The sequence below is a fragment of the Eumetopias jubatus genome, unplaced genomic scaffold (assembly GCF_037043125.1).
Source record: "Eumetopias jubatus isolate StellerSeaLion01/CBP00866 unplaced genomic scaffold, mEumJub1_p1.0 scaffold_13, whole genome shotgun sequence".
NCBI classification, from domain to species: Eukaryota; Metazoa; Chordata; class Mammalia; order Carnivora; family Otariidae; genus Eumetopias; species Eumetopias jubatus.
In genome coordinates, this window is record NW_028274819.1 from 4,917,661 (window position 1) to 4,938,084 (window position 20,424).

Here is a 20,424-nt window from a genome sequence, read left to right on the forward strand (position 1 = left end):
AAGGAGGTGAGAGGCTCAGGCAAAACGAACCTTTCTCAAGCAAAAGGAATAAAATAGTAAGAGTCTGGAAATTTGGAGCCTTGTGGGTGAAGAAAGTCCAATTGCTTCTAGACACTTTGTAGCATGGAACAAGGCCACCAGGGGTTGTAAGTGCAAAGACCCCCAAATGCTCAGCTCAGGGACAGAGACCAGACTCTGCGAGGAGGAGCAGCTCGGGTGGTCAGAGGACAAGGAAATGCAGTCCTGGCTGAGGGTGTTGAAGACAGCGTTGCGGGTGTGGCTCCCTGTGCAGGCCAACAGCCCGAAAACAAACAGGTCAAAAGTCGCCGTCTAATGCTTAGAGGGAACTGTTTTGCCAAAGAAGTCATGAGCCCAGACTTTAAAACCCTATACGGGGGCACTTGGCATTGGGCTCCCTGCTCAGCGGGAAGCCTGCTTCTGCCCCTGCCTTTGCTGCTCCTCCTGCTTGTGCTCTCTCTCTGTCAAATAAATAAATAAAATCTTAAAAATAAAAATAAAATAAAACCCTATACAGTTGGAGCATCAGAACAAAAGTGACCTGGGGCACCTGAGTGGCTCAGCCCGTTGGGCATATGACTTGTGGTTTCGGCTTGGGTCATGATCTCAGGGTAGTGAGGTCAGCCCTGGTCAGCCTCCATGTTCAGTGTGGAGTCTGCTTAGGATTCTCTCCCTCTCCCTCCCTCTCTCTCTCTCAGAAATAAATTATAAATAAACAAAACAAAACAAAACAAAAAACGGAAACAAAAGTGACCCGTAGGCCCGCAAGCTTGCACGGGCAGGGCATGGGCTGCCAAAGCTGGCCATCCCCCAGGGAAGGCCTAGTCCCCAAGTATACACCTCAGATGTGGCTGCAGGGGACGGTGGGCAGGGAAGACTCCCAGAGGCTGGGGCCAGCTCTGTTACCCCTGCCATCCCTACTCCATCTCCACCCGCCCTTCCCTTCTGGAAGTTCCATCCTTCAGGGCAGGGGGCTTCCAGATCTGACTTGCAGATCTCTGCTCTCTTTTGTGTTAATTTCCATTTTCACTATAATTTTGCTTTCTGTTCTCAGCTTTTCCATCTGATCTTTCAGAAGGTTTTCACCTGTGACTACTTTTTTTATATATATGTATTTCCTCTTTCGAATTTTTCATGCTGGAAATGTCTTTTTGGTTTTGGGAAACTGTCCACAGCCTATGTGCATCCACTCTGAGGCACCCATTATTCTCTCTCAGCCTGTTCTGTGAGCTCTGACCCCATGGGAGCAACCTTGTTCGGCTTGACCTCACTCCCTTGAGGTACTGAAGTCCGCAAACCGACTGCCATTGTTTTCTCCGCTGATACAAATGTGCAGGTTCCTTTGGCTTCTGGTAGGGCAGGCTTTGGGGTTCTGAGGTGCAGCCCGACAGACCCCTCACATCCTTCCTCCCCCGGGACTGAAGCACTCATTCCCTGGCCTCTTGGAGTGCGGGCGGCCAGCTGCTCCCAGTGGAGTCCCTCTCCTGAACTTGCTCTTGGACAATGGAAGCTGCCTGTTCCAAGGTCTTGGCCCCTTCCTGGGGCAGCTGCATTCAATGACTGGTTGATGTGGGGCAGAAGGGGCGGGGCAAGGCTCAGGACCCTAGTCCCCGCTGCAGAGATCCCTGTAGCATGAGCTGGGGCCGCACTCTGTCTGCACCTCAGTCGCGCTGTTTCTTCTGTCCAGCTCTGCGTCTGCACATCCCCACAGGGGGTCTATTCCCCAAAACCTCCACAATAAACCTCTCGCACACAAATCCTGGCATCTCAGAGTCTGACTTCCAGGGAACCCAACTGCAAATGTGTCTCTTGGGCAGCAGAAAGCCCACACGCGGTGGACAAGGGAGCCTTTGTTCAAGGGGCCTGGCCGCAAGGCACTCAGCAAGCTGGGCCCTCCGAGGACGTGTGTCGGGGCAGGGCGCTGTCTTTTCTCAGCTGCAAGCCAGAGTGCCCATGTGGTGGACAGGAAGGCTCTGCAGCCCCTGAGGAGGGTCACTTCTGTTGTAGTCAAAGAAATGAACAGCAAGTGTGAAAATAAACGAAGATCACCCAAATGAAACAAGGCAAGGTCAAGCTTGCTACAGTAAGGGAGTCAACCACCATCACTTATGTTTAGCAGAGACTCAGGGCAGGCGGGAGGTTTTATGCAGGGTAGTGGCGGGTGGGGGGGGGGGAGGCTCCAGGTGTGCGCTGATTGGAGGCTGTTGGCCTGGGAAGTCAGAGGCAGACTTGTGCTTGGCCTTAAGTGGGAAGCAGGGACAAAAATTATGGAAATTGGCACTTATTAATCAAATCCTGGCCATACTGGGCTGGTTGTTACAGAAGTTATTGTTTAGCTTCCTGCATTATTACTAGAGATCTCAATATGGCTTCCCACAAGTCTTAGAGCAGGCTGCTTTCCTGGGTCATGATCTCGCTGTCCTGGGATTTAGCCCCAAGCCTGGCTCCTGCTCAGTGTGGAGTCTGCTTTAGATTCTCCTCCCTCCCCCTCTGCCCCTCCCCCTGCTCGTGCTTTCTCTCTCTCAAATAAATAAATAAACAAAAATCTTAAAAATAGGGCGCCTGGGTGGCTCAGATGGTTAAGCGTCTGCCTTCGGCTCAGGTCGTGATCCCAGGATCCTGAGATCGAGTCCCGCATGGTGCTCCCTGCTCCTTGGGAGCCTGCTTCTCCCTCTGCTTCTCTCTCTCTCTCTCTCCCTCTGTCTCTCATGAATAAATAAATAAAATCTTAAAAAAAAATCTTAAAAATAAATAAATAAATTGATATGCACCTGATAGCACAGCCCTTTAAGTAAGTAAAGCAAAAATTGATAGAACAGCAAGGAAAAATGGAAAATCTACAATCCACAGGATATTTTAACCTTTCTCTCTCACTGACTGACAGAACAAGTACACAAAAAATCAGTAAGGCTATAGGATATTTGAAAAACATAAATAACGAATGGCTTGATTTATGGGTATAGAGCACTGAAGATCACACATTTTTTTCAGGCACACTCAGAATATTTGTGCGAAGTGACCATATACTGGCTCATAAAGCAGTTTCAACAAATCTCAAGGGATTAAAATACTATAGAACATACTCTCTGACCACAGCGCAATTCATCCAGAAATCAAAAACAAATAAAAATTTGGAAAATCCCCATTTGTTTGGAAATTAAGAAACACACGCTCAAGTAACAAATGGATCCAAGGAATAATTCAGATAGGAATTGAGAAATATTTTTTAACTGAAAAATAATGAGAATACTATATCCCAAAACTGTGGGGTACAGTGAAGGCAGCACATCGAGGACGTTTTTAGTCTTACACGCATATCTTAGAAAAAAAGACAAGGTGGAAAGTTAATGGAATAAACATCCACCTCAGGAATTTAGATGAGAACTCGAGTGTTGCACTGTTAATGGGAAGATGCCAGTAGAGAGGGAGAGGTGGACCAGAGAGAAGGGGAGTGGTTAGCTGGCAGTCTCGGGTTCTACAGGGAACACTGGAGACCAGGTGAGGAGATCATCTTTTACAGGCGGGAGCTCCTCTTCCAACTTGATAGAAAGGGAGAAGGAAAGAGTGGCTGTGGACCAGGTCCGCCTGTGTGTAGGTGGAGAGAGTGAGTGAGGAGGTTTGAAGAGGGTGGAAGGAAGTGGAAGCAAAGGGCCTCCCAGGAAAGTGTGGGATTTCTGGCAGCCCAGAGGGCCCTGCCGAGGCCACACACCAGGGATCTTCTTCAGCACCCAGGTGTAGGCATGAAAAAGGTAGACAGCCGGACTCATCCAGCGGCGTAGTGTTGCCATATGGGTGCGCTGACGGGCAAGGAAGGTGAAGTTGTTGGCAAAAGAGTGACTTCCTTGTTGGATCGCAGAATCCCAGCTGGAGGACAGCAGGGCAAAGGGCGAGAAAGCAGAAAGGGGAAGGGGCTGCAGATGAGGATGAGGCTCATGGACAGGTGCCGTGGGAGTAATGAGGTGGGACACAGCTGGAAGGATGGCTCAAGAGTGGGGATCCTCTGCACCTGAATGCCAGGGTCCCGACTGTGGCCTTGGGATGGCCAACTGAGATGGAGAAGCCAGGAAGGTCACCGTGACGGGGGGCAGAGGAAGTCAGAGCACACAAACCATGGAGTCCCTCTTGATGATATCAAAGGAGGGGCGGGGGATGACAATGGCCTGATGCCGTCAGAGGTGGGATGAGGAGGTTGGTAGAAGGCAGTGCCCAGGAGCAGTAGAGGGTGGCACCTCTTCCCTGATGCAGAGGAAGAGAAGCACCTCCATGTGCATTTTTCAAGGCATGGGGCCTTTTTGGGTAGGCTCTACGCCCAACACGGGGCTTGAACTCACGACCCAGATATCTACAGTCATGTTCGACCAACTGAGCCAGCCAGGCATCCCCAGTGTTAGAATTATTTTCACAAGTTCCAAGAGAATACAAATGATTTTTTTATTAGAATTGCATTAAACCTATGGATTAACTTGGGAAAATTGACATCTTTATAAGATTTCAATTTCCTGTCCAGAAACCTGACGTACCTCTTCATTTATTCAAGTTTATTTTTAAAATTCTCTATATAAAGCAAATTAGAAAGCCTGCTTAAATCCTGAATGTTTCTACTAACGTATCTCTAGGTATTTTATAATTTTATTATCAGAGTAACTGACGTTAAAAATTTTTTAAGGGTGCCTGGCTGGCTTAGTGGGTAGAGTGACTCTTCATCTTGGGGTCATGAGTTCAAGCCCCACCATTGGGTGTGGAGCCTACTTTAAACAAACAAACAAACAAACATATTTTTAAAAATGTTTTTAGCTCGTTACTGTTGGTATACAAGAAATCTACTGACATGTATTTATTTTGTATCCAGACAGATGATTGACTTGTTCTTGTAACTTTTAATTCACTTTTAAGTTGACTCTCTTAGACATTTTAGGTAGTTAATAATATCTCATGTAAATAATGAAAGCTTGTCTTTAAAAGAAAACCTTGTAGTTTTTGTCTCATTCCTTTGACTAGAACGATGTTCACCAAGAGCTTGAGAATGGTTGTCTTGTTTCTGATCTTTCTAGGACGATCTCCAGTTTTTTTTTTATTTTAATCAATAAGTACGATGTGGGATAATAGTTTAAAATAATCATTCTTTATCATTTTGAGTAAAGATTCTCTTATCCCTAGTTTACTGAGAATTTTTATCAAACCATGTTAGCCATTTTGTACTAAATTGTAATAGAGATTCCTGCCATTTCCTCTCCCTCCATGTCATACATATTGAACACTTGCTTTCAACGACCACTCAGAATTCTTGATCAAGATTTTCAACAATGATCTCTTCAAAATTTTGGAAATCGGGATATTCAAGATACGTTGTTTGAGTAAGTAGGAGATAAATATTTAAAACCAATTTTTTTTTTTAATCAGCCATTTCTGATGAGAGTCCCTGCTTGACCTCAAAGTCCCTGCACCCTTAGTTTTTCATTTCTTGGACTCTGAGCCATGCTCCTTAGGTTTCTGGAATATGAATGCCTCCAGCAACATGCAGCCCTTGTCCGTGAAGGCAGCAGGAGGTTCTGCAGCATTGAAAGAGATGCTGGTAACGGCCCCTCCTTAGACTGGAGAACTTTGCAGTGGAGTGGAGTATCTCTATTTGCTGCCTGGGGGCCCCCAGGGTTTGCCAGCAGAACTTTCTCTGCATCGCCACCCTCCACAGAGCCCTGGACAAGGTGGCCCTGTGGGGCCAACCCAAGGGTTGAAGGTGAACCAAGACACAGCTGGTTAAAAATCCAGTGTTAGCTGCAAATTTGATAAGCATTTTTTTTTTAAAAAGGATTTATTTATTTTAGAGATAGAGAGCACAAGCGGGGTGTTGAAGGGCAGCAGAGGGAGAGGGACAAGCAGACTCCACACTGAGGGTAGAACCCGACACAAGGCTCGATCCCGCAACCCTGAGATCATGACCTGAAAGTCAGATGCTTAACCAACTGTGCCACGCCGGTGCCCTGATAAATCATACTCTTAATCCTTTCCCTCAGGACATCCACTAATGCTACTGACTCTTCAGTTATTGGTGGAGTGATCTTTATATGTCCATGAGGCCAGGATTTACCAGTTCCATACCTTACTAAAAGGAACGTATTCAAATCTCTCCCTATGTTGGGGATTTTTCTATTTCTCCTCTGCCAATTTTGCTTTGTATGTTTTGAGGTCTTGTTATTGGGTGTATTCCCATTTAGAGTATTTAGAAATGTGACATCTTTTTTTTTTTTTTTTTTAAGTGTGGAGACCAACATGGGGCCAGAACCCACAATCCTGAGATCAAGACCTGAGCTGAAATCAAGAGTTAGACACTCAACCAACTCAGCCACCCAGGTAACCCTGTGTGACACCTTCCTACTGTGTTGGATCTTTTATCAATTTGAAGTGAAATTCTTCTTTCTTTTTTAAGATTTTGTTTATTTATTTGAGAGAGAGAGCACAAGTGGGGGCAAAGGGCAGAGGGAGAGGGAGAAGCAGACTCCCCACTGAGCAGGGAGCCCGATGCAGGACTCGACCCCAGGACTCTGAGATCATGACCTGAGCTGATGGCAGATGCTTAACCAACTGAGCCACCCAGGCGCCCACGAAATGACACTCTTTATCCCGCGTGTAATTTTTTAAAAACCAACTTTATTGGGGCGCCTGGGTGGCTCAGTCGTTGGGCATCTGCCTTTGGCTCGGGTCATGATCCCAGGGTCCTGGGACTGAGCCCCACATCGGGCTCCCTGCTCGGCGGGAAGCCTGCTTCTCTCTCTCCCACTCCCCCTGCTTGTGTTCCCTCTCTCGCTGTGTCTCTCTCTGTCAAATAAATAAATAAAATCTTTAAGAAAAAAACTTTATTGGGATATAATTTACATGCAACAAAATGCGTACATTTTAAGTGTTCAGTTCTACTTATACACACACACACTCATGTAACTAACATCACAATCCTTTAATTTTCGCCTTTCTTTACAGCAGAGCATTTGTTTTGTTTTTTCAGTTAAATGTATTGAGGCATAGTTTACATTCAGTAAAATTCACATTTTCATGAGTTGTAACAAATATATACAGTCGGGTGCCTGGGTGGCTCAGTTGGTTAAGCGACTGCCTTCAGCTCAGGTCATGATCCTGGAGTCCCGGGATCGAGTCCCGCATCGGGCTCCCGGCTCAGCGGGGAGTCTGCTTCTCCCTCTGGCCCTCTTCCTTCTCGTGCTCTCTCTCTCTCTCTCTCATTCTCTCTCTCTCAAATAAATAAATAAAATCTTTAAAAAAAAACAAATGTATACAGTCGTGCAACCATCACTACAATCAAGATATAGAATATCTACATCACCCCCCAAAATTCCCTTATACTCCTTTGTAGTCAATCTAGAGTTGCCAGATTTAGCAAATTTAGCTGGGCAACCTGTACTTTATTTGGCAAGTCTAAGCCAATTCCTGTTCCCTCTCCCATCCCCTGGTGACTACTGATTTCTGTTTCTATGCTTTTTTCTTTTCATGAAGGTCATATAAATGGAATAATACTGTATGTCGTTGTCGGTTTGTAACCTTTCTGGGAGCTTCCCGTGTATAATCCGAAACTGGCCCCAAAATGCAGAGGGCAAGAAGAGACCAAAGAAAGAGAAAGGCCACTCCAGGTTGGTGGGTGGCAGTTTCAATAAGTGAAGGGAACTTACATACGAGGCTTGTCTTGACTGGCATCAATGTGAGTGAATCCCTGCACCAGCTGCCGAATCTTGGAAGTTTATAGAGAGAGGCCTTAACAAGTTTCAGTCCCATACACCACACAGGTGTTCTCAACACCACGTCAACCGTCTCAAGCCTACATCCTTGGAGCAGCCTCTGGGAGCAGGAAAGGCAAGCAGAACCCACATTCCAAGGACGGGGGAGAGGCCGAGTAGCCTCTGAGTGCCCGGGTCCAGCTCACAGGTCAACCGGAGGTCACATCCTCTCAATGACCTTCCTCAACAGTAGTTTCTTCTGTCTGGTTTCTCTTAGCATAATGCCTTTGAGATTCTTCAGTGTTGGTGACTGTTATCAGTAATTCTGCTTTCCATGGCTGAGTAGCAGTCCATTGTATAGATGTACAGAAATTTTAAATCCTCTCACCCACTGATTGTCATTTGAGTGTTTCCAGTTTTTGGCAATTGTGAATAAAGTTGCTGTAGACATTTTCATGCAGGTCTTTGTGGGTCCATATGTTTTCACTTCCTTTGGGTAAATACCTAGGAGATTGCCAAACTCAGTATTTCCGAACACTGTAAGTGACAGGTCAGGAACAGCAGCCCAATAAGGCGTACAGAATTATATTTCTATCCTCTTCATTATCCACCTTTATTCTACAAAGTCTCATAATTTTCATGTCCTTATTTTTCTGTTTACAGAGTAAAAAGGAACCTTCGATTAATAATGACAATGAAGGGTTGAGCATGAAGGGAAATATTGCCCTTGTTTTTTTCCCTAGGAGTGATGGTTCAGAATTTACTAAGTCGGTCTTCATGGAGACCTTGCTGAACAGAACTACCATGAGTAAAGATAAAACTGAGGCACAGAAAGTCTAAGCTTCTCACTCACTGTCACTCAGCCAATAAGTGGAGCTGGGGTTTGAAGCCAGGCAGGGTTACTCCAGAGCTCTTTGCATGTGAAATCTAGTATGGACTATAGTCAAATAATAATGTAGTTCAATGACTAAGAGCACTGGGCTCTGCTATATTTGCATAGAAAGCCCTGAGATGATCTGTACTCTGAGACAAAAGCTTTCTCTTAATGCATCCACTGCCATCAACAGCAGTGCACCAGCCCTGCTCTACTCTTCATAATACTCTGCAGAAGCAGCTATGCAGTTCCCAAAGATATGCTCAACACTAGGCTCCAGATGACTCCAATCCACTGAAAAGGTGCAAGGTTCCTCTACAAGAGAATGAGTTTCCCTGTATTCTGGACCATCTTGGCAACATAGTTCCACTGTTATCTGAAAACCATTTTCTAGTAACACCTTAGGCTGGGGGCTCACAAATATTTTCTGTAAAGGACCAGGTAGTAAATATTTCAGGTGTTGGGAGTCATATGGTTTTTGCTGCAATTATTCAACCCTGCCCTTGCAGGGCAAAAGCCTAGACAATATATAAAAGGTATAACCGTATCCCAATAAAACTTTATTTACAAAAGCAGACAGAGGGCCAGCAGACCCCTGCCCTAGACTATGAGCTCTTAGAGGAGGCTTGGGTCTTTATCTTTGTAGTTTCAGCCCCAGCAGTAAAAATTGTCCTGATTTTACCAAAGAGGAAAACAGTCACAGATGTTGATTTTTGAGGAAGACAGGCATAGAACTACCACTGGCTATTTGGGTGTATTTTCTCCTGAACAGAGATACTGCACTTCTTATGTTAGATCTGAGCGAGTTGGGAAAATCAAAGCAAACACAAAGCAAAAGGATCTTGTCTTCACAAACCCTCCCAACTGGCCTGGGTCTCGGCAAACTTGTTTTTTGCAGGCTAAGTTCTACACGACTTGAAACTATGAGGTTGAACTGGAGATGGCAGCTCTAAACTGCGTTTCAGGAGCTCCCAGAGCTCAACGCAGGGAGGTGATCTCGTCTTTGCACACGGTCTGGTTTAGTTTCTTAGTCCAGGACCCCAAGACAGGTTACACAACGGACTGAAAATAAAGCCTTTTGTTTTTCCCACGAGATCATCCTTCACAGACAGGCTTTCTTTGGACTTGGAGGTCCTAAGTTTCACACAGAGTGGGATTCAGTCACACAACTAGGCATTTGCAAAGCCTACTTCTAAGTCAAGTCCTATACACTTTCCTTTATGCCGTTTGGCCGCATTGTCATCCCGCGTCTTACAATTACTAAACACTGAGTCTCAGCTTCTGCATCTGTAAAACAGGCACAGAGCCCCTACAGTGCTGTCGCAGAATTAAATCAACGAACTTGACAGGTAAATCACGGAACCCAGCGCGGGGCTTGGCACGTGGCACGCGTTCAAAGCACTGCAGCCACCACCCCCACGATTCCTTACTAACTGGACCGCCAGGGCTGGACCGTGTGAGGGAGGAGCGCGGCAGTGTGGGCCACCCCCAGGGCTCGGGCCCCTACTCGGGCCCCCCCAGCTCTCACAGCCCCGCAGCCGAAGCGGAGGACCACCACTTCCGCCGGACACCCGTCCGAAATAGCCGCTTCTGGCCGCTTCCGGCCACGAGCGCGACGGAGCCCGAGCCGCCCCGTACTGGGCGGAGCCTGAGGGGCAGCCACGCCCCTCGCTTCCGGCTCCCTTTCGGCTGCGCCTGACACCGCCGGGCTGCTCCCAGCTCCGGCCGGAGCTGCCCCGCCCTCCTGGGCCCGCCTCCGGTGACGTCAGTTCCGGGGCGGCCCGGGCGGGGCCTGAGCTAGGGCGGCTGCCTCGAGCGGTCTTGGCTTGGGTGTGCTGCTCCGCTGCCGGCCACGTCTCCACGCCGGGCCGCGGGCACTTCCCCGCCGTCCGACGGCCGCCCGGCCGCCGCAGGCCTGCTGCGCCCGGGTAAGGGGCCCGCGCCGCCGTCCGGGGAGCTGTTGTCACGGCTCCCTGAACCGGCTTGCGACCGAAAGAGGGAGGTGGGGGCAGGAGGAGGCTTGAATGGGGGCATGAGAGGCAGGGGGGGGAACCGAGAAAAGATCAGACGGGGCGCAGGTGCAAGACGAGGAGGACAGGAGAGAGGACGGGACGGTTGGGGGACCGAGAGGCTGGAGGGAGGAGGAGGGCTTCAGGCGGATCCCAAACCGGGGAAGAGGCCCGGCTCGTTCGAGTTTGGGAGCGAAGGGTGGGAGAGTCGGGACACTCCCATATGGGGAACTGAAAGGTTTTCCCGGGGCAAGGCTGGGCCCCAGACGTGCTGCCCTCCGAGAAAGAGTTGGCCTCGTTCGTGACCCAGGCCTTCCCCCCAGGCCCTCCACCTGGGAGGGGGTTGTGCCTTTCCGTCTGCCTGCCTCCCTCCGGGGTGTGAGAGCCCCGCGGCTGCTTACTGTGTGCAGTTAACGATCAGGCTGACAGAGGAATCAGCACCCACATGGTTTGCCATAAGACATAAACATCATGCTTAGAAATCTGCCTATACCAACGTGCAGTTATTTTTACCCCCTAGAGGAAGCATCTCTAAAAATTTCAATGAAATCGGTGAGGAAAGTATTTAAAATACGAATTTTCCACCTATATACTGGACTTGCTTCATGGACAAGGGAAAGCCAGATTTGCACAGCACATTGCCAGCAAAAACTACCCTTTGATCAGCATTTAGCTGTGATATCAAAACTTACAGAAACCTGGAAGCAAGCAATGTAATTAAAACGATATCCGTTTCAGGTTCCCATCTGCCACGAAGACACATCCTTTAGACCACAGGGCAAGGTCTATATACGCAAAACCACAAACCTGTGTTCCTTGGGTTCTGCTGCCAAAGTTCAGCCAGGTGTTGTGTTGGGATTAGGTATCTGTGGTTTACCCTGTGTTTGTTTCCTCATTTCCTGCTCCTTGGTTTATAAAGCTTCTCCAGCTCGGAGTAGGGGCCCAGGCCATGTTGCTGCTGATTTAAATCTTACTAGAGTGATGGAATGTGGGGGTAACACTTATAATCCCTTACCAAGCCTAAGGATTACTTGTATTAGATCTTAGGAACCTGTCTAGGCCAGGAAAAGGAATCCAGCAATTTGGAATCTGATTCCATGTAACCTGCACACAGGACTCAGCATATAACAAACAGGTTCCTAAAAGAGTTTTTGAAAAAATCAAGCCAAGGCACAGCCAGGTGGCTCAGTCAAGCGTCTGCCTTCAGCTCAGGTTGTCATCTCAGGGTCCTGGGATTGAGCCCCATGTCGGGCTCCCTGCTCAGTGGAGAGCCTGCTTCTCCATCTCCCTCTGCAGCTCCTCCTGCTTGTGCTCTCTCTCTCTCTCTCTCAAATGAATAAATGAAATCTTTTAAAGAAAATATCAAGCCAAGGTTGGAAACACAAAGAATTCAGAGACAGGAGGTATTAGAAGGCATCACGAGATCATGAACCAGAAAAGGATCAAGAAGTTGACACCTAGGGCCACAGTCTGGGGATGCCTTTCTGATGAAGGGTCAACTGGCTCAAGGGGTGCTGCCACTTCCCAGCAGAACTTGTGGGGAGCTGACCCTGAAAAAGAGGGACTCCCAGCACCAGCCTAACTCCTGTCTTCCCATCTGTGGGTCTTCCACTTAATAATAACTTAATTCTTTCTTGTTTATTCCCTTCTTGCCCCAGGGGGCTCTTTCCTTTCCACCTATTGTAGTCTGAGGCCTCGGTCTACCTAGTCTCCCTGCACCCTAATAATGAGAATAACTGGCTGGCCCCTTGCTTAAGGCTCACTAAAGCCTTTGCAAGACAAAATATTTTAAATCCTGTTAATGGTTTGTCCATTGTGAGTCAACTTAAAAAGATTAGTGCAGGTCCTCACACGTGAATCCTGACATTTAGAATATGCTTTTGGGAAGTGGAGGCAGGCCCATTCCAGAGGGGTGGAGTCATGGCCAAAGAGGGGAGTGCCGGGTCTGGGCTCTACAGCTGCCATTTTCCATCTCCGTGGGGGTGATCACTGGCCCCGCAGGCTGGGAGGGAATAAGCAGTGACGGTATCCAGTAGAAGTTTCTTGAGAAACTTGATGAGTTTCTCGACATAGTCCTAGAAAAATGCTCCATCTATGCGCTCACCTTTGTGTTTGTAAGTGTGTGTGCGCTTGCGCACACCTGTACCCATATGTGGTAGTGTGCGGGCTTGTGTGTGCGTGTGCATTGTGCGTGCGTGTGGCTGTGCGTGCCCTTGTGGGTGTTTGCATTAGAGAGTGGGCCCGTGGCGCTCCTCACGCTTCACCACCTCCTAATATCTGACCCTGTGGGAAGTGAGAGCTATTTCATGATCTCCCGAGTTTACATTAAATATTCATCAATGAGAGAATCACTTGTGCTGGTTACTATCTTTGCATTACAACTGTCCTTCTGGTTCCTCTAAAGTTTTGGTTGGCTCCTAGAAAAATGCAGTTCCTGATATGTAAATTATGGAGTTTCTGTAAATTATTAAAATCTACATGTGAAACTATATCCAGTGGTGTTACTCTGTGCCTTTCTGCCCCGTAGCTCAAAATACTTGAAGAAAATTGGACATTGGTTTCTTTCATGAGCCTTTCAGAAATGTTTTCCAAAAGCGATACATGCTTGGGCAAAAAGAGAAGATACACATATGTGTATATGTATATGAAGTAGAAAATGGAAATCACCAGTAAATTAATTCCCCAGGCATAACCATCATTAATGCTGTGGTGTAAATCTCTCCAGACCCCTTAACAAATGTCTATTTAAATAAAAAGAGAGTCACGGTGCGTATGCTGTTGTGTGACCTGCTTTTTTCATCTAATGATGCATGCGGCCCGTGTCAATAGATAGAAAGCTATGTATTTTTTTAAAAATTTATTTTTAAGCCATCTCTGCCCCCAACGCGGGGCTCGAACTCACAACCCGAGATCAAGAGTCACGTGCTCCACCTGACGGAGCCAGCCAGTGTATTTCTGAACGGCTGCCATAGTATTTTATATGTGGTTGGGACCATATCTTCTATAACCATTCCAGTTGTTTTGCTGTCATAAATAACACTGCGATGAACATCTTTGTAGACCTTCATCTTTAAACATCCATCCACTTGATTCCTTTGAAGAAATTCCAGCAGTAGAAAGTGCTACATCGTAAGTCTTGACATTGAAAGTTCTAATACTTCTTCCCAGCACGATGATCTGTTTAAGGCTGCTATTTCAGTGCCTCCCTCCTCCCTGGGTTTTTTCCCCCTATGCTTTTCCTAAGGAATATTTACTCTTTTTTCAAACCGTAGATGCGTCTGTTCCCAGAGCGGGGCATCTGCCCATGTCCCACGTGTGCCACAAAGCATGCCATGGCCAGCGAGTGCTCCTCGAAGCTGCTCTCCCCTCCTGCAAAGCCAGACCTCAGCCAGCAAGCACACGGTGCCAAGCCTGCCGCTCTCCAGGAAGGACAACGGCCCAGCTCGAGAGCACACCCTGAGCAACTGCGTCTGGTGAGTGTCCATGGCCCTGCCTGCAGGGCCACCTGCTCGGTGTCGGGACAGTGAGCCCAGAGAGGGCCCAAGCTTTGCCGCAGCCAGGAGGGGCCTGTTCTGTGGCGCTTCACCGTCAGAGGTCCTGCCTTCCCAGGTAGACCGGGAGGGTGGGGCCATGAGCAGGGATGGACAGGAGGGGCTGGGAGCATGTGGTCCTCTGTGGCCCTCTTCTGTTCTTGTGACAAACACTGGATACCACAAGAGGTTTTCTCTTGGCCTGGTGTTGAAATATCACAATGCTTGCCCCTCACTGATGCTGGGGGTGAAGGAGGAGCCTCGTGGCAGCAGCCTTCCCAGGAAGAGACAGACTAGAGGCTGTCACCAGATCACGAACGAGACAGTGCAGTCCGTGTCTGTTCTGCATGAGGAACTGAAAGGGAAGGAGGAAATCCATTGGGCAGAGTGAATCAGTTCCTCCGTCCCTTAGCTGGATTATCCGCTCTGAAGTTCATTCCAGTGCTAGAGCAGGGTTGGCAAACTATGGCCCATGGGCCAAGTCCCACCTCCTGTCTGTTTTTGTAAATAAAGTTTTATTGGGACACCGCCACACCCATCATTTACAAATGGCCCACAAAATCTAAACCATTTGCTGTCTAGCTCTTTACAGAAAACGTTTGCTGACCCTGCCCTAGAGATTTGTGGTGAGGGGGGCAGCAGAAGTCCCTAAGGCCTGGGGTACATGCCAGAAGCTCTGGTCACGTTATCCCGCCCCAGCGGACCCCAGATCCGGGCAGGGAGCACGTTAGGCTCAGCAGTGGTAGCATTTTAAATACATTCTGTAGATGTGACTGGCCAAAGAATGAGCCATTTAAATACATTTATTTACCAAGAGCCCAACTGCATTGCCTCAGTTCATGGGGTGTGTGGGTTCTTTGTTCCTGAAACCTTCCAGTCTCAGTCCTTTCTTCTTATGGTATTGGTTTGTTTCTTCTCTCCCCACCCTGCCCCCACTTGTTTCTGTCAGAACAAAAAATGCCTTTTATACTCCAGAAAACAGATGCAGGGGCGCCTGGGTGGCTCAGTGGGTTGGGCGTCTGCCTTCGGCTCAGGTCATGATCCTGGGGTCCTAGGATCAGGCCCCATGTGGGGCTCCCTGCTCGGTGGGGAGCCTGCTTCTCCCTCTCCCTCCGCCCCTCCCCCTGCTTGTGCTCTCTGACTCTCTCTCCCTCTGTCAAATAAATAAATAAAATCTTTAAAAAAAAAAAGAAAGAAAGAAAGAAAACAGATGCAGATCGGTAGCTTCTGGGCTGAATCCTCTAGACCTCTAAGCTCCCAGGAGCCCTTACGGACAGTTTTGGATGGAAGGTGTAACTTGAAGCTAAAATAAAGCTAGGGACTCTTGCAAAGGGGTGAGAACCATCAAGGAATGCACCAGCCTTCCAGAAGGGTTTGTGCTCATGGGGCTTTCCAGTCATGGGGCCACTTTCCCATAGTTCCCTCTGATCATAGGAGATAGAAAACCACCGTGTGGCCACTCTCTACATGTCCCTTTCTGCCACGCAGGGGCTCCTTGGCGGAGCTCCCAGCAGGGCTGGTTGTGCTTGTTAGGGCAGACTGGTGGCTAAGCCTGGTGCTGGGTTGGAACCTGCAGGAATTCCACGTGCCAAGTGGGGCTGGGCCCATCGGGCAGAGGTAGCAGGGCCAGATTTTGAAGGCCACGTTGGCCATGTTAATGAGTTTGGGGGTTATCCCGGGATAGTATGGGGTCTGAGCAGTGGAAGCTGGGTCACCTTTGTGGGTTCCAGGGATCTTTCTGGAAGCTGTGGGGTGGCATGTGGATCAGGGCTGGGATGGGGATGCGTGAAAGTGATTGATATGTGACTCAGGGCTCATGGAAAGACAGTGAGCCTGCCCCAGTCACCAGGAGCCGGTCTAGTTGCAGGGCCAGGGAGGGTAGTGGGTATCCTCCATGCCAGGTGAGGAGCTGGTCAGGACATTTTCACTTAGCATGACTCGAGCGCTGCCTTCCATGACATTCTATGCAACTAAAGAACTTCATGGTGAGGACCAGCGGAAAGACCAAAGGCCTTGGGTGTCTTCAGGCAGGACTGATTTCAGAGGTGTCCTCAGGAGCCCCAGGCTCATTGCCTGCCCTCCACTCCCAGCAAGCCTGTGTTCTGTGTGCCCTGTGCCCGGATCAGTTGTTAAGTCATGGGACCAGTCATGACTGCGTGGGACTGTGTCGTTGTCTAGAGAGGACCTGGGCCCTGCAGGCAGCCATGCGGGACTCAGGACAGGAGCAGGGCATGAAGTGATGGCACACTTGAGGCCAGTGGGCCCCTCTGCTCCCCAGTGTACCCCTGCAGCGAGGGACCCCAGCCCGCCCGCACACTGGAGGGCCCCAGGGTGAGGGTGAGGAGACCCCTGTGTGCTCGGGAAGCCAGCTCTGGCTGGGCCCAGTCCTCCTCTTGGTGAGGCTCAGCTGTTGTGGCATTTCTGGACGTTTCTGCAGACAGCTGGGTGACCAGGTCCTCACAACTACCTCTGTCTCTCACAGTGGCACCCCGTGGTCCAGTCCTGCGGCCTCCTGTGACCTTGTCTCCTCCTACCTGCATTGCTACCCCTGCTTCCTCCTTGCTGGGCTTCTCTCATGCCTGCCCCTCATCTGTCCCTCCTGCCCAAGCACCTTCGTGCCTCAGCTCCCCTGCCAGTCTCTGGTCTAATCCCAGGTCACAGCACACTGTCCCTCAGCCTCTGGCCCTGCTGCTGTCATTTGCTGTGCCCTCCCACCCGCCTCCCCCATCCCTTCCCCACCAGGTGGATTCCATCCATCTTTCAGAACATGGGTCACCTGTTGCTTTCCCAGGAAGCCTTCCCTGGCCACACCCCTCCACCCACCAGAATTCAGTGCCTTCTCTGGGCCTCACAGCACCCTGTGCTCCCCCACCCACCTTTGGGGCCTCCACACAGAGGACCAGCCCCCAACTTACATATCAAGGCCTTCCCATGTGTCCTCCCTGCCTGCTTCCAGGCACTGAGTCACACCTCTGCTCCATGCTTGCAACAGCTTGCAGTGACCTCTTTTCTGTGTCTCCTACTGGATGGCAGGCTCCCTGGAGGAAAGAGTTGTGTGGCTTTTATCTTTTTGTTCTACATGTACTGCCCGGCACATGAGCAGGCACTCAGGGAATATTGGATGGATGGATGGATGGGTGGGTGATGGATGGATGTTGGATGGATGGATGGGTAGTGGATGGGTGGATGCTGGATGGGTGGGTGGATGACACGTGATGGATAGATAGATGAATGGGAGATAGCTGCCTGGCTATAGCTTAAATGATGTCTCCCATGTGAAAGGTGTGCTCAGCTACTGTGGAGTGTACAGAAGTACATTGGGCCTGATATGTGACCTTGACCAATCTTGGTTATCAAAAGGCCTTGGCCTTGGGAGCATGGTCAGGTCTTGGCCCTTTCTCTCCTGCTCTTTGACATTAGGAACTCTAGGTAGGAAAGTGGGCCCTTGCAAAGGTTGAGACACATAGTGAAAGTGGGTCAAGGAGTCCTTTAAACCCATCACATGCAGACATGGGACAGATCACTAGATCACCATGGTTGAGACACATCACACTGTTCTGGGTGCCAGGCCCTGGTCAAAGCACTCAGCTCGATTTGCACCCTGGACCTTCCAGAACCCTCCACAGTAGGCACCGTGCCATGCCCCATGTCCCAGGTGAGGCTGTGCATTACTGACCAGACTCCTTTCTTGACCACAGATCCTTCAGCCAAGCAGCAGGGAATCATTAGCAGCCTGAGGAGTGGCCAGCTGGGAGCCTCAGGGACCGCCCAGCCTTGCTCCTGGCTCACCCACAAGATGTGGACAGCCCTTGTGCTCGTTTGGATTTCCTCCTTGTCCTTATCTGAGAGCCTAGTGCCAATCAAGGATCCACGTAAGTGAGAAAGCTCTGTGACTGCTGGTCAGGCTGACAGTGATCCCAAAGCGCCCTGAGGCCAAGGGACGCGTGCAGGCCTAGGCCAGCGAGTTGGGGGCCCCAGAGCCGCCCAGGTGCTGCGCTGGGGAGGGTTGTCAGGCCAGACTTTTCCAGGGCCAGCTTGGGTAGAAAGCCCCCAAGGGACTGGGCCTCTGAGTCCTGAGAGGGGCACTCGCTTGGCCCTGCAAAATTTCTTCTATAAACCTGATCTTCACTGGGGAATTCATCTGTTCACACATCAGATATTTCATTACACTCCTGCTCTGTGCCAAGCACTGTTCATCTCCAGGAATTCCTGCCACAAATCCTTTCAGAAAGCCAAGAATTGTTTTATGGTGTGAATATCTGGGCAATGATTTATCTGGTTTCTAAAGCCGGGTGTGTGTTTGATGGGTTTTGTTGATGGTGAATCCCACCTCTAAGGTGAGACTTTCACTCTGTCTGATGTTTTGGGAATTGGATCAAAGAGTGAAGCTCTTGAGCCTTCAATGGGCTCAGGGTTCAGAAAACGAGGGAGTTTTTACATCAAAGTGCCAAGTGCCCCTCCGAGGGGTAGCAGGCTCCATGTGATCAGGGGGAAGATAAGAGGGAAACGTGTTCACATATCACCTCCTTTGTTCTCACTGGGCTGAGGGGAAAGGCCACCCAGGCCAGGCCAATAGGCCAGAAATTAAGACACTCTCTGAATCATCTACCTGCACAGGATGGAAAGTGATGGTATCTTTTTCTCCCTTTTTTGACTTCAATGGCACTCAGTCCTCAACAAGACAAATAATCCGGACGGAAATGCATCTGTGATGACAGTTACGAGAGTCCTTAATGGAACGTCTGAAACAATGACCACGGTGACACCTTCTCCTGTCCCACTGGCCACAGGGAGCCCGGTGGCCAACGCCAGCTCTCCTGTGACCACAGCAGGGAGAACTCTCAGGACAGACGCAGGGACGGAAGGTGCCCCTGACCGAGTAGCCTCCAGGGCACCCCCGCCACCTGCCTCAGCGTCCTTGTGGCCGACCCCGTCCTCCACCACTGTCGGCGTCCCTCGCGTGCAGGTGCCGAGCGGCAGCCTGCTGCCGGGAACAGCAGCTCTGACGACAGCGGCCACCAGCACTCAGCCTGCCCCTGGGACTACAGCGAGTGCCCGCAGCCCTTCCCAGCACGGCCCCGGCAACTCCACAGCCAACCCCGCGCCGCCCTCGGGTCCCCAAGCACTTAACGTGTCCACACAAGCCCCCACCGTCCGGGCGTCAGCGGCTGTGGCTGGCACGGCAGGTGGGCCCACGCCCACCCTCTCCAGCACGGCCTCAGAGCCCACCCGCCCATCTGTGACTTCCATGGCTCCCGTGGCCACCATAGCAGTGACCAGCACTACGGCCCAGGCCCAGGAGCCGACTACCAGCACAGCGTCAGCACCTGCACCCCACACCAGCCCGACCCCCAAGGGGGAGGCCACATCCCCCACAACCCGGCCGATCCCTGCTCCATCGACCTGGGGGACCGCGGGGCCGGGCACAACCCAGACCCCCGAGCAGGTGCGGCCTGAAACCTCTCCTGGTGCCGCGTCCACCACCCCAACACCCGGGAGTCCCAGGGGCTCGAAGATGCCGACCACAGCCTTGTGCCCACTTAGCACCCAAGGCCAGTACCTGGTGGTCACCACCAAGCCCCTCCCCCCATCTCTGGTGAACAAAGGTTTCCTCCTGGCAGTGCTCTTGCTCGGGGTGACTCTTCTCATCATAGTTTTGGTTCTGTTAGTCCTGCAAGCCTATGAGAGCTACAGAAAGAAAGAGTACACGCAGGTGGACTATCTCATCAATGGGATGTACGCAGACTCCGAAATGTGAGGGGCCGAGGAGGCCAGCCCACCGCTCCTTCCATTTTGCCTCTGAGACCAAACCAAGTGCTTCCAGATCCTTTTGGTGCAATTAGGAGGTGTGCCGGACGCTTCAACACATTTACTTGCTGTCAGATTAATTCCTCGATCACTCAAGAGTTGCTGCTTTTTCATATTTATTTTTGTAAACAATCATGTCCATGGAATGGGCGGTGATCCCACTACAGCGGGGCTGGCAGGGCCCCAGTGTGGAGCCCGACCCGAATTAAAGCAATGACCGCCTTTCCATTCAGACCCGTGTCCCCCCATGAGTGTAGGCCGTGTCCTGTCCACCATCACACCAGGGGGTGCTTCCTGGGACGCGCGAGATGGGGTTCATGTTCATCGGCATTTACTGTAACACCAGGTTCTGGGGTCTTCTGTCCGCACCACTTTCTGGGGCCTCACTATTATGCCCGAACGTGCCCCACGCTCGGTGCGGGGTAGGGGACCCCAGGCTCTGGGCATCTCTGACACCCCCTGGAGAT

General features: G+C 50.2%; 1 protein-coding gene across 1 annotated transcript; it reads left to right on the plus strand.

Annotated features, from left to right (window-relative positions):
- Positions 1–10,395: 10,395 nt before the first annotated feature.
- On the plus strand, positions 10,396–20,189 carry CUNH11orf24 (chromosome unknown C11orf24 homolog). Its single transcript, XM_028118427.2, has 4 exons — positions 10,396–10,538; positions 13,892–14,092; positions 17,848–18,021; positions 18,820–20,189. Exons 3-4 carry the CDS (start codon positions 17,946–17,948, stop codon positions 19,905–19,907), a joined length of 1,164 nt encoding a protein of 387 aa, XP_027974228.1. The 5' UTR covers positions 10,396–10,538; positions 13,892–14,092; positions 17,848–17,945; the 3' UTR covers positions 19,908–20,189.
- Positions 20,190–20,424: the final 235 nt, after the last annotated feature.

Bases quoted from the DNA above. Each gene is read 5' to 3' on its own strand.
- CUNH11orf24 (XM_028118427.2), top strand. From the start codon at position 17,946: ATGTGGACAGCCCTTGTGCTCGTTTGGATTTCCTCCTTGTCCTTATCT. The intron at 18,022-18,819 runs GTAAGTGAGAAA...AATGGCACTCAG, and splicing joins AGTGCCAATCAAGGATCCAC to TCCTCAACAAGACAAATAAT.